General features: G+C 29.4%; 1 protein-coding gene across 1 annotated transcript; it reads right to left on the reverse strand.

Moving 5' to 3' along the window:
• Positions 1 to 1,137: 1,137 nt before the first annotated feature.
• On the reverse strand, positions 1,138 to 7,414 carry LOC103872686 (mini zinc finger protein 3). Its single transcript, XM_033272268.1, has one exon. It carries the CDS (start codon positions 2,292 to 2,294, stop codon positions 2,028 to 2,030), a length of 267 nt encoding a protein of 88 aa, XP_033128159.1. The 5' UTR covers positions 2,295 to 7,414; the 3' UTR covers positions 1,138 to 2,027.
• Between the last annotated feature and the right edge of the window lie 5,619 nt (positions 7,415 to 13,033).

Consider the following 13,033-nt stretch of genomic DNA (forward strand, 5'->3'; position numbering starts at 1 on the left):
CAAAGCAAATATCAAAATGTGATATCCGTAAAAAATGAAGCAAATAATTATTTTTGGAAAGTCGGATATCCAATCTAATCTTTATATTAATAGATATACAATATAATTGTATATACAAACTATTATATCTATACATATTTTATGATATAACTAGGGTCGGCCCGCCCTACGGGCGGGATATTAGTTAATTTGATATTCACTAAATGCTCGAGTTGAAATTTATTTTAAGATTCAAGAATTTGGTTATTTGTTATGTCTTACTTATTAGTATGCGGTGGTATAGTTGTTTTTCGATTATTCTTGCTTTGATATTGTATCAAATTAACTAATTGTCCAACTCATAATTATAGATGTACAAATGTGGATTTGTGATAAAGTTTGATGACAATACTGTTTTTTTTTAATTTTTATTCATAGTGGAGTGTGCATGTGTCAGAAAGAGGCATATAACAACTTTTATGTTTTTGTGTATGGATTTTAAATATATATTATTTTGTATAATGCATACTTGCTCTACAACATTTGCTTGTAGACTAAAAAAATTGTTTTCTATATTTTTAAAAGAGAAAATATTTAGTCTAGAATATAACATGGACATATGTATTGACTATATATAGAAGTTGGTGTTATTTTAAAATGACATATGTATAGAGATTTTTCAACCATTACTTCACTGACACAAAACATTTATAACTGTAAATACTTTATTTTAAAAGCAAAACTAATAAAAGCGTGTACAACAAATGTATTTTGATATATATTATATGCATCAAGTTATAAAGGTTGGAAACATTGCAAAACTGTTTGGAGCAAAGTTTTTAACTTCACGATCTTCATCTTGATGTCAGTTCAGTGTCGGCCCTGGCCACAAGCAGAAGAAGCATGGACTTCCAGCTGACACGATAATAAGTATTTTCGCGGCCACATATTTATAAAAAGTGACTTTAGCCTAGTGGTTCTAAGAGAAATTACTAATGCTAGAGGTGCTGAGTTCAATTACCCTTAACTGCATTTATTTATTTTGGTCTTAAATATAAAATGGGACACGTGTCACTTCCAGAACGCACGAATTGATGACGTGGCTTCACGGGAGAGAGGCGAACATTTCTTTATATATATAGATTTGATTATCTTTTATATTTTAAGTTATTGTTTTGGGTTATTACATATCCAATTTAATTCTTATGTTGAATCAAAGGTTAACATGTGAATTTTCTTATTAAGTTTGTTAATATTTTTTTTTTATAATTTCTGTTAAAAATGTCAATCTGTTAGTATGATATTGTATTTTAATTTTAAATTGATATGTTAAAAGTTTTTATTTAATTTTAATATTATATATTGTTTTTTATTGCGAATTGAATCAAATAATTCGCAAATATTTAAATAATTCGGATATCCAGAATTTTTTGGATCGAAGCGAATCACAAAAGTAGATCTTCGTTTTGGACGGAGCGGATCAAGGATACTGCGAATTTATCGGTATCCGCTCCCTGCACAGGTCTACTTGTAAGGATTAATCTCCTTCAAATCCGCTTACAACATATTAGCATACAAATATAGACTACAATATCTATCTGTGAATAGCTCAATCAAGATTAGTGTACGACTAAAGAAACTCTTGCGTTTAGGGAAAGGTATAGTTTACGTACCTCTTCAGAATCAAACACAAAATTATATACGGCTCATTGTACCTAAATAGGCTTCTTAAGAGTCTTAAAATGGTAAAAAAGAAAATCAAGATCCGAAAGAACAAAAAAAAAAGAATTGTGTGTAATCTTAAATGGATCAAATCATATATAGTTGAAGCTGAAGTATATAGTACTCCATCACATCAAGATTGAAGAATCATTAATCATATAGATTGGCGTTACTGTAAGTATTTGAATATACATCAATAACCATATACATAGATAAATACATCTCTAATATTATAATTCAATAGAAGTAGAATCTTTTTTTCTTTTAATATAAATCACCAATACCTTTCTTGGGTTTTCTTCCATGTACCCATCTTCGTTAATGATTCAATTAGGAGGAGAATACTCGCAAACAACCTCCGTTTCAACTTCCCTCCGATGAAAATTCCGGTGACATCCACAAGCAGCGCACGTCAAAGCATCGTCGGTTCCTTCGCCACCTCTTGCCATAAACTCACGGCAACCGTCAACGGCGTAGCCGCCTATATTAGCGGCGTGATTCTTCTGGCACTCAACGTAACGGACGTTGCTCGAAGAAGTAGTCGTAGTGTAAGAGATTTTTCTCTGTTTTATCACCACTTGCCTCTTCTTCATCTTTGTAAACTAATCTCCAGAAGTAAAAGAACCCTAACTCTTTTTTTTTCCTACAATTATTTTGTTTTGAGGGGGAAATGATCCAATACTCTTTTTGGATACGAAGTAAAAGGGTACTTGCAAATGACCCTTTGTATCTATCTATATTATATAAATAGGGTTGTTGAGTGTTGACTATATCTCTACACTGTGGATGGATTTGCCGCAGCATTTGTTAAATTATATGCCTAAGCATTTGAAAATTGACGGCTTCAAAAAGAAGTTATTGTAAAATTAAATTTATCTATATTTGGTAAGACATAGACCCTGACATAAATAAGATTTATAACAGTATTTTTATCAAACATAGATCTATATATATTCGGTTAACATGACAGAAGTACAACAAATGCTGAGTATTACTAGCTAGCTATCGAGTATATCATGTTTACATGAAAACCATTTTTGCAAGTTATAAATGAATAATATGTGTATTTTTGAAACTTGTAAAGATATATTAACAAACTAACTTCAAATAGATACACTTATTTATAAGTTATGATAAAAAAAAGTTTATACTATGAGAGAATCTACTCTTTAAAATACTACTCACTCTGTTTCAAGAAGATGTATGTTTTAAGATTTTTACATTTATTTTAAAAAATGTTATATTTTAGTTACTAATACATTATTGTCTGTAATTAACTATTTCTCATAATTTTTAATTAATAAAGTTTTAATAAACACAATTATATTTATCTATGTATGATTTACAATTAATTAATGCATTGAAAATGTAAAAAAATGTATCTTTTTGGAACAATTTTTTCTTGCTAAAATATGTTTTTTTTTTAATCGGAAGGAGTATGACATTTCATAAAAAGTATTACTATTTAATTTCGAATTTGAAATTAGTGTTCATCACTCATTTCCACGGTATCTTAAAATTATATTACTCATTCTGTTTCATATTAAGTGTCACTTTAGGTTTTTTATTTTCTTTCAAAATAAGTGTCATTCTACATTTTTAATGTAATTTTGTACATTAAATCTATTTTTTTTTACTGAATAACCAATAAATATTTATTTAAATTATTATCATTTAATTAATCATACATTAAATAAGAATATATTAGTCTATTATATATATTTCTTAATCTCCATAAAAAAATGTCAAAACGACATTTATAATGAAAGAGGAGTAATAAAAATGGACAATCAAACACAAGAAACTCAACAACCAGCCTAGTTTTCACGTGCATCAGTTTGCATAAAGAGATTCTTTAGTTCATTGAAAACATAATTTACTCGAAATTCAACTGAATGGTAGCCACTAGCCAGATCAATAATAATAAAAGAAAAATTAAATGCGTATCCGAGTCACCCCAAGGGACATGCTCCCACAAGCAATAGACACTGACAGATTGTTGGAGTACAATCGCATTATCAATCACATTTTTTTATCATTTCTATAAAGGACTTCCTGTTACGTCCTAATGTAAATAAACTACATCAGCTTTATATATTTATAAAGCTAATATAAATGTCTTCAAACTAATATAGATTTACGTGGTTGAAGGTAATACGAAGACAATGGGAGGTGGCTATTTAGATAATGATATTACAACGAGTAAACTAGCCTTGAGATTTATTTTGAAAATTTGACAATACCAGAACCTATAAGAAATTTTAAATATGTTTCTCTAGCTTGATGATTGATGTTTTCAAAATCATATTAAACATTATCTTGCGCATGTATCTATCATCTATCTATGTCTATCTGTTTTTTCTCTGTCTCACGCATAGACATGTTAACCTAACGTCCTATTTTGTCTATTGTCAAGTTGAACTATTTCATTTAGACCGTATAAATAGAAGATTAGCACAACCAAATTCTGTCAACAAACTGAAATCCAAGTTACAAAAGCCTGAAATCTATGATTTTGTATATAATTTGGCTTTTTTTGTCGAGACATGGTTCGCTCACGTTTTTTAAGTTTCAATAATACTAGTTTATAGACCGCCAAAAGTCGCTTAGATTGACAAAATGTATTATTTTTTTCCTTGAAATCTGCCTAATAAGTAATTATTAGTCAATGGACTTCCTTGTTCTTATAACGTTAAAACAAGAGTGGATCCCAGTTGCTATACAAAAGACAACACGTCTATGACCCATGCGATTCGGCTCTATACATTAGTTTTACCCTAAAATGGTCAAAATTTAAATTTGTTTTCCTCTATATAATTTACGTGTTCACTTTGTAGACTACACACCAACAGTCCTCAATGCTTTAAGACGGGCTTTTGAATTAAGATTCACAACAAAATAAAAAATATTCAAACTATATAAGAACTAGGATCGCCTACGGGCGGGGCGCTATTTTAAAAATTATGTAAATAGTTAGAGTAAATATTCAATATAAATTGTTATATTTTAAAATATACATATTAGTTAAATTCTATATATGTTATTGTATTTGATGACTAAATATACCATGGCGTATTGATAAGTATTTTTTTCATGGTGCCATCACATTATTTTTAGAAATTTTCTGGAGTTGGATGAATCTAAAGAGTATTAATAGCAAGGAAATAGACAAACTTATAATTATAGATTAAGTAAGCATTTATGAGTAAAATTTATTATTAGGTCGGTTAATTATGAGTTGTGTAAACCGGAAATACTAATATTAAAGTATCGTATCTTGACATGTTGGGCAGCTTAAATTTGATATAAACCAGTCAACGATGCACTGGTGGTGAAAGATATGGTTGCACGGCAATTCGTTGAATTCTCTTTACTTACAATATTGTTAATGCATACAGTGCAGAGTTCATTTTCTTTTTAGGTGTGAGTGTGCTAATATATACATCTGAATCAATAATTAACAATATTTTTGGATATTAGATGCAACTCATAAGTTATTATATAATAACAACTTCCATAACCACAGCATAAGTACCCAATTAAGAGTAAAACATAAGCTAAAATAAATAATATATATAAAATTATATTTTAAACCCAATAGAGCATTTGGCTGAAATAAATAAAATATAATGATCAAATCTTAGTGATTTTTATGTTTTTTTTCGTACTCAGTATATTATGTGTTGAACTTGAAAAAATGACTATAAATTAATAAGCTGTTAAATTCTCACCGAAATTTTGTGATTGATGTTTAGATATTTATAACATAATACAAAAGAATACAAAAGAGTATGGAAAATAGTTAACAATAAAATATTATTATATTAAACTAAATAACTATTCAAAATTTGATCTAAATAGCTGCATTGTATTTTTAATATGAATTGTTAATTAGTAAAACAAACACCCTTTTAAAAATTATATATATATATATATATATATTGTTTCCCATCGAAATATATGAATGACTATTTATTCTTAACAATAAATATTTATAAAAAATATGCAATCTATTTTTTAATATTACTATTATTTTTTTAGTTATAAGTATGCTTGATTAGTTTTTGTTGTATGGATTATATTTTATGAGGTTATGTTATGCACCAGTTGTGTCGACTTATTTGAAATATAATTATTTTATTTGCTGTGTAAATAAGGTAGTAAATACATATTAGGGACTCTGTATTTGAAGCCATTTATTTAACTTATAGGGTCAGTTTTAATAGGATGTTTTTCATCAGAATGGGAAATGTAGAACTGTAAATAAGTTAGAGTCATATGTCGACGGAAATTTAAAATAAAAACGGAGTCAAGAGTTTCAAACTATTATTATTTGTATTTCTGAAAACAATGGCTTCGTATAAGCTCAGAAGGGTTGAATTTCAGATTGGCTGTTGTTCCTGTGATGAAAGTGGTTTAGTCAATATTTAAAAAAAAATCAGATCAGAGATCGTCTTGCTACGGCTGGGGTATTTCCATAATATTTATTTTTAATTCTATCATTTTAATTTATTTTAATATTATGTATATATTAACACTTTCTATTAAAATATAAATCATTAGACAATTTTGTTTTTAAAAAAAAAATTTTTTAAGAAATTAAATATTTTTGGTCTATTAGATTTGAATCTTTTACTACTCAAAATAAGTTATTTTTATTAATGTAAATTATATATCACGTGATGAAAAAAATATAAAATGATATAAGCTTAGTTTAATCTGAATACTTTTATCGTATTTATTTAATTTTAATTAAAATAAATTTTATGCACAATCCATTTAAATTTTATTTTGGCTTTAAAACCGTTAAATTTATAATGTTTAAGGATATTATAATATTTATCTTTTATTTTTTTCTTCCTCTTCATCATCCATCTCCGTTGATGTATTTTTTATCTATATACAATTTGTTTGAATAATGTTCATAATCGTATTTACATAATACTGTTATTTTCTTAGAATGGATTGGTGATCAAAATAATTATTAACAAAGTATAACAAATATTGTATTGTGGTTAAAAATCTATATTATAGTTTTCTTTGGATTCCACAAGCTAATACATGATATGTAACTAAAGTTTTTTTCGAAATAGGCTTGCATGATCATTGTACATCATCCATCGATTACAAATGCTTCTTGTTTTTATATTTTACGTGTATTGTCCTCAACCTAGAAGAGAAAAGCTTTATCATACGTTTGATTTTATGCTTACTCAAGTGTGCTCAAGTATGTTAATTAAGTATTACCTAGCTAATAGCTTATAGTCGCACCTTTTGTCTTTTGTTTTTTTTTCATAAACCCTCTACTCACATCTCGGTTATCCAACCTCCTACTTTCCATGAAATATGTATATAACATTAACTGTTTACTATAGTGGGAATTCATTCATGCTAAAATGGTTTTGATACGAAGGTCACTTAGTTCGTCTTGTTTCAGTATAATTGTTCTTTCTTTCTTCTACCACAGTTTAAGACATGTAAAGAGACGAACTCATAAAGCTTATATTACCAGAATCTAAAAAATCCATGTATGAAACAAAAAGCAGAAATAATAATAATAACTAGATTTTGACCCGCACGCCCGTGCGGGTATATTTTTTAAAAAAATAGATGTTATTTGATTTTTATGTCACTATATAGGGTTGGGCAAAAAACTCGAATTCGAAGAATTGAACCGATCTCAATCCGAATAAGTAGTACTAAATCCGAATCGGAATTGATTAAATATCTGAATTATTCAAATTTTGGTATTTAAAGAACTGAAATCTAATCCGAACCGAAGTATTTTGGGTATCCAAAATAGATTTATATACTTATATATATTAATTATTTTTAGATTTAATATATATAAGAACATCCAGAATATATATGATACTTTTAAGTTTGCTTAAATGCTTGAAAATATATACAAATAATCAAACGTAAATATCCTAAATAATTAAAATATACTCAAAACTCCAAAAATACTTAAATAATTATTTATCCTCTATCCAAATATTTAAACCAAACCTACTTAAATTGATTATCCTAATACGAACCAAATCCTCAAAGATTTAAACTGAACACGAAATCCTAAAAAAAACCCGAAAACTAACCCGAACACCCACCCTTATATGTGTCATCAAAATATGTGTTATCGTATAATTAATCGTATTTTATGCGTACCATGAAATAAGTTTTCTTATAATTAATAATATTTTATACGTACAATCATATAAATAATCTCATATATTATATTTTAAAATTTAATGTGAAATATAAAAACCATAATTTAAGTTGCTGTTTGAAATTGGGCTTTGTATTGTATTTTTCTTATATATATTGAAAATATTTTTATAATAGTTATTGGAAAATATGTTAGTAAAAATCAAATTTTGAATATATGTATATTTTTGAATGAATTTTTGATATAAATCAATTTTAAATTATTATTTTGATTTGAATATATATATCAAGTAACATAGACCCATTATCTTTTAATATAATGTAATGGACTTTCAATTTTTTAGTAGCATAAGCCCATTATCTTTTTTCCTAATTTACTGCTATCCAAATTTCCAAACAATACTATTTTTTAACTACTATCCATATTGCCAAACAATCTCAATGTGTACTTCAACTTTAATAATATAGATATAATTTCTAATACTATATTAAGAACTTGATTTTCATTAACAAAAGGACATTTAATCAATCATATAATAACAAAGTTCAATGACCATTCAGATGTACCGCATGAGATCTATTGCCATACACCGATTGGAAATTTAGAACAGATGCATGCAGTCACATATCAAGATCAAACACACATGTGTCTTTGTTATTTGCAACAAAAACCATCTAAGAAGCCTTAACAGAATTCAACTTGGAAAGGAACTTACTGGTTTACATTTTTAGAGCACTTACTGATAGTGCTGATGGCAGTATCTACTTTGAGATCCTAAAAATGTCTCCGGCAACTCCTCCTATCTCGATATCTGCTGTGATGGCTATTATTCAAATAAATTTGAAAATCATGTTCACATGACTCAAGCTGGAAAATTGACGGATTGTACTCAGGAGATGGACAATGCTTTCCTGCACAGTCCAATACCAATCAAAATGGGGATTATAGCAATGACATGATCAGAACTAACGTTTGCTAAAATGAGAAACTTCAAGGCCTTGTTAAATTATTACACTTACCCATAGTGCCTTTGAAGATTCTTCCTCCAATAGTTTAATGATGGAAAGATTACTTTCGAAGCATGAGAAACTGCATCTTTCTTCGTATTCGTGAATCTAGACAGTCTAATTCCAATTTAAAAAGCAGCTTAGATTTACACAAACAAACAAAAATAAAAAAAAGGTATAAACAATCTGATGTACATATATTTTCTTACAGACCTTGTAAGGAGATCAGAGATTGAAGTACATGAAACCACTCGAACAATTCTAGAACTTTCTGGATTCTGCTTTGAAACAAATAGAAAAGTCAGAATAACTGAAACAAATACTCAATCTCACCACAGAGCAAAAGCCATACACACATACCTTAATATGCGATAGTAAGCTGTTGAACCAAACAAAGTATAAACTAAAGAATATCTGAGCTGCACTCTTGGCAAGTTACTCCCATCAAATCGACACCCACCCAGCATTTATCTGGCTACATCAATATACCAAAATCGAAACTCGTTTTAACAACAAAGTCCACACCTTTCTCTTTTAAATCACTATTTAAGACAGTGTTTGTACCATGTCTGAAGAAACCAGAGCCAACAACCTGCCAACCCAATCATCAACGGCTGAATTCAAAGGCTTAGCTTGAAGCTTCTTCCGGTCAACTGAAGACGACGGAGACTCGGAGTCGCAATTTTGTGGATTGGTGAGGATAACGTTTATAGGAAGAAGACATACTTTTTAGGTGAAGTTTAACCGCCTGGAAAAGAGAAGAGAAGTATTGAATGATGAATCATGAGTGCAGTGGGTCCAATGAGTAAAGAACGATGTTGATAGCGATGAACACTTAATTACATAACGTAACAGAGGCCATGAATCGGGAACGATACGTCATGAAGGAGACCAATACAGTGATTCCAAACAAATATTTGAGACGTACAATCTCGTACAACCAAACAATATTGGAGTTTGACCTAATCTTAGTTTTAGGGTACAAAGAATCCTAGATCAAGCGGAGAAAACAATGTTGAGAACGTCATACCTATTATTTTTGTTTTATGAGCCCATACGGCTTTCTACAGAGTCCACTTCCAAAGCTAAAGCCCGTATCAATTGCATATGCATTTAAATGAAACGGTAAGTTTCATCCTCATAGACACGTGTTGCGATTATGGAACTCGAATTTGTGACATGGCATCCTAGCTGGACACTCTAGGAAGGATACAAAGCCTTCTTTATATATAAAGATATCGTGGCAAACTAGAAAAGAAGGATATAACACCATGGCATGTTTTCATCTCCAGTCCTACCATCACTGAAGTCGATATACGACAGATAGTGTTTTTCTTTTGGGGTTAAAATATTGGTTAATTTATATTTATACTTGTGAACATTGTTATATAAAACGATTCGATCATTCAGAAATTTATTTTAAATCGAAAATCACGGGAAAATGTTTAATATAAAATTAATACACTGTGAGTTCTTGTTCAATCTCTTGACGAATTCGAAGTATTTTTCACATCCAATAAGTAGTATTTAATAATAACATAGTGTTAATTAAATGCATTCATTGTGAACATATGATCGGAATCTACGTTCAATCGTTCGCATTATAGCAGAAATTAACGGTAATATATTCGTACAATAATACAAAAAGTAGCTAAGAGCACAATTATTACAATTATGCCCGGGCGGAGTATCAAATACTTTGGATATTTCGGATAAAACTATCCAGATAGTTTCAGATATTTTCGAGTAGTTCGAATATTTTATAAAATTTAATTATATTCAACTATTTTCGGATACTTTTAACAGATCTTTAAAATAAAAATATATATTTAGTTATATTACATGTGTATATATAATTAATATTTTTAGATATTTGAATACCCGTTTGATTCTCGGTTCTCGGTTCCAGTTTGGTTCGGTTATTTTGGATATAGAAATAAAAGAACCGTTCGAATATTTGAAAGTTCTGGTCTGATTCCGGTTTCGGATATTTCGGTTTGGTTCTTCGGTTCCGGTTTTTTTTGCCCACGCCTAACTACAATTGTTGCAATAGAGAATGAGAGATGGGATGTTCTTAATATTTATGTGTAAAGAGAGACTAAAGACTTTTTGTTCCTCACCAACCGTGCCCAACTCGTGAGCCGTGAAGTTGCCAACCCAGAATCTTACAAACCATGCATCTCAAATATTACCAAACTAGATGGTTGTCCAGTATTATATGCGTGGGACTGAATCTAATATTTTAAATATCAAAACAATCATACTATACTGTATAATAGACTTCAATAATCAAAATGTCTAAAATCAAAATTAAGACTCCCATAGAACAGTGTTTCTCGTTTTCCATGTTTCCTTGCTTCTTACAAGTACTTGTGGGCTTTTTTAAACCATAAAGCCCATCATGGCTCTAGTTATTTGTATTTGGGTTAACGAGCCAAAACTCTTAAAGAATTTTCTTTTCACTAAAAAGATCCATACATGTTTAATCATGTTTATGGATGAAAATCTGATTAATCAGAACCAATAAAGTTTCGCTGAAAATATCACACAGAGAACACACCAAGTCTTGTATATTCAAAATATATAATGCATCAAACAAAACTTATATAAAGCAAGACATGTATTAAAGAACAAAGATTCAGTACAAACTTTTCAATAAACCAGAGAGTAATAGTAACTGAGACTGCAGAAACAGAGTATAGACTAACTTTAGTTTTAGAAACAAAAACATTGTTTCTTCTTTCTATAAGAATGTCAGCATTTGTTGTGTATAGGATCAGATCCTCTTCCAATCTTTCTTTTTACAGATTGATTAGGATCATGCATCACAGAGGGCGCCAAGTCTCCATTTGTATTTAAATTTCCTTCCTTCGATGATGATGATGACTCTTCAAGAACACGGAAGGGATGAACAGTTAGAAGCTGCAGCCTCATATCTCTCTCCCATCTTAGACTTGAGACTTTATCCGTTTGAAGAAGTACAAAAAATGCGATGCCAAGAAGAAGAAACATATCTCGACGAACCAAAACACCCATTTTGAACAACGTTTGTAGATATTAGCTACTAGCTAGCTTGTGAAGTTAAATATAAATACTTGAAAGATTAAATAAATGGTAAAAGGTTAACGAAGAAGGGAGAAATTTGTCTCTCCTTCTCTCTCTTTGGAATGGAGAGAAGGTTGGTAAGAAGGAAGCATATATAAAGGCTGGTTTTAGAAGATCTCTCTTCTGACAAGTTTGAACCAAAAAAGCTTTACATTTGGAACTCTGTTATTGGGAAGCTACGCATATCTCTTTGTTTTTTTTTTCCATCTCCATACTTTTTATATTTTAAACATACAACACTCATATACATTCACATATAATAACATTTCTGTTTATTTGGATAAGGTGAATGGTGTGATACAATATAGATTACTAATATAGTTGTATAAAGTGCATTCTTGAGTTGCTTTTGGGAATTGTACTTCACACAATATGTCCCTATCAAATGGAATAACCAAAGAGCATTGAGATATCTTTGGAACATTTTCTTTGCCTGACATGGACAGCCTTCACATATATATATATATATATATATGTGTGTGTGTGTCTGTGTTTGAATGTTCATACACAAACTTAGACATTATAACTCACTTTCATAAAATAATAATGACACTGATTTATTTTACAAAAACAAAACTATTGTTAATGTAGATAAGGTTTACCTTTTTCTTTTATATAGATGGGGTTTATCTAAGCACAACAACGACAAAAATAATATGATGTAATTATGCTAAGATAAGCAAACCTAAGCCCAGGAAAGAATAATAAAAATGCAAAGAAGAAGGTTTGGCTTGAAAATTGTTATTCAAGAAGAAGCAAGAAGGCCGTCTTAAAGGGGGAAAAGTGTTTTATTCAAAAAAGAATATACAAAGATTGAAGGAGAAGTTGGTTTGAAAGCTTGTGTTAATACATACTTTTTATAATTCCAAGCTCTTTTCTCATCGTAGTAATATCCAGTCTTGCTTCTTTGAGTTCAATGGAGTATCCTTTATGCTTTTCCTCTTTGTTTCCCCCACTTTAATTACTTACCCCTTCCCTCCTCAATTTAAACTTAGTACTGTTGGACTAATCCATTTCATGAAGTTAAAAGATTTAGTTACATTACACACTATAG

The sequence above is a fragment of the Brassica rapa genome, chromosome A06 (assembly GCF_000309985.2).
Source record: "Brassica rapa cultivar Chiifu-401-42 chromosome A06, CAAS_Brap_v3.01, whole genome shotgun sequence".
In the NCBI taxonomy this organism is placed as follows: domain Eukaryota; kingdom Viridiplantae; phylum Streptophyta; class Magnoliopsida; order Brassicales; family Brassicaceae; genus Brassica; species Brassica rapa.

Coding starts and splice junctions, on each gene's coding strand:
- LOC103872686 (XM_033272268.1), bottom strand. CDS start 2,294: ATGAAGAAGAGGCAAGTGGTGATAAAACAGAGAAAAATCTCTTACACT.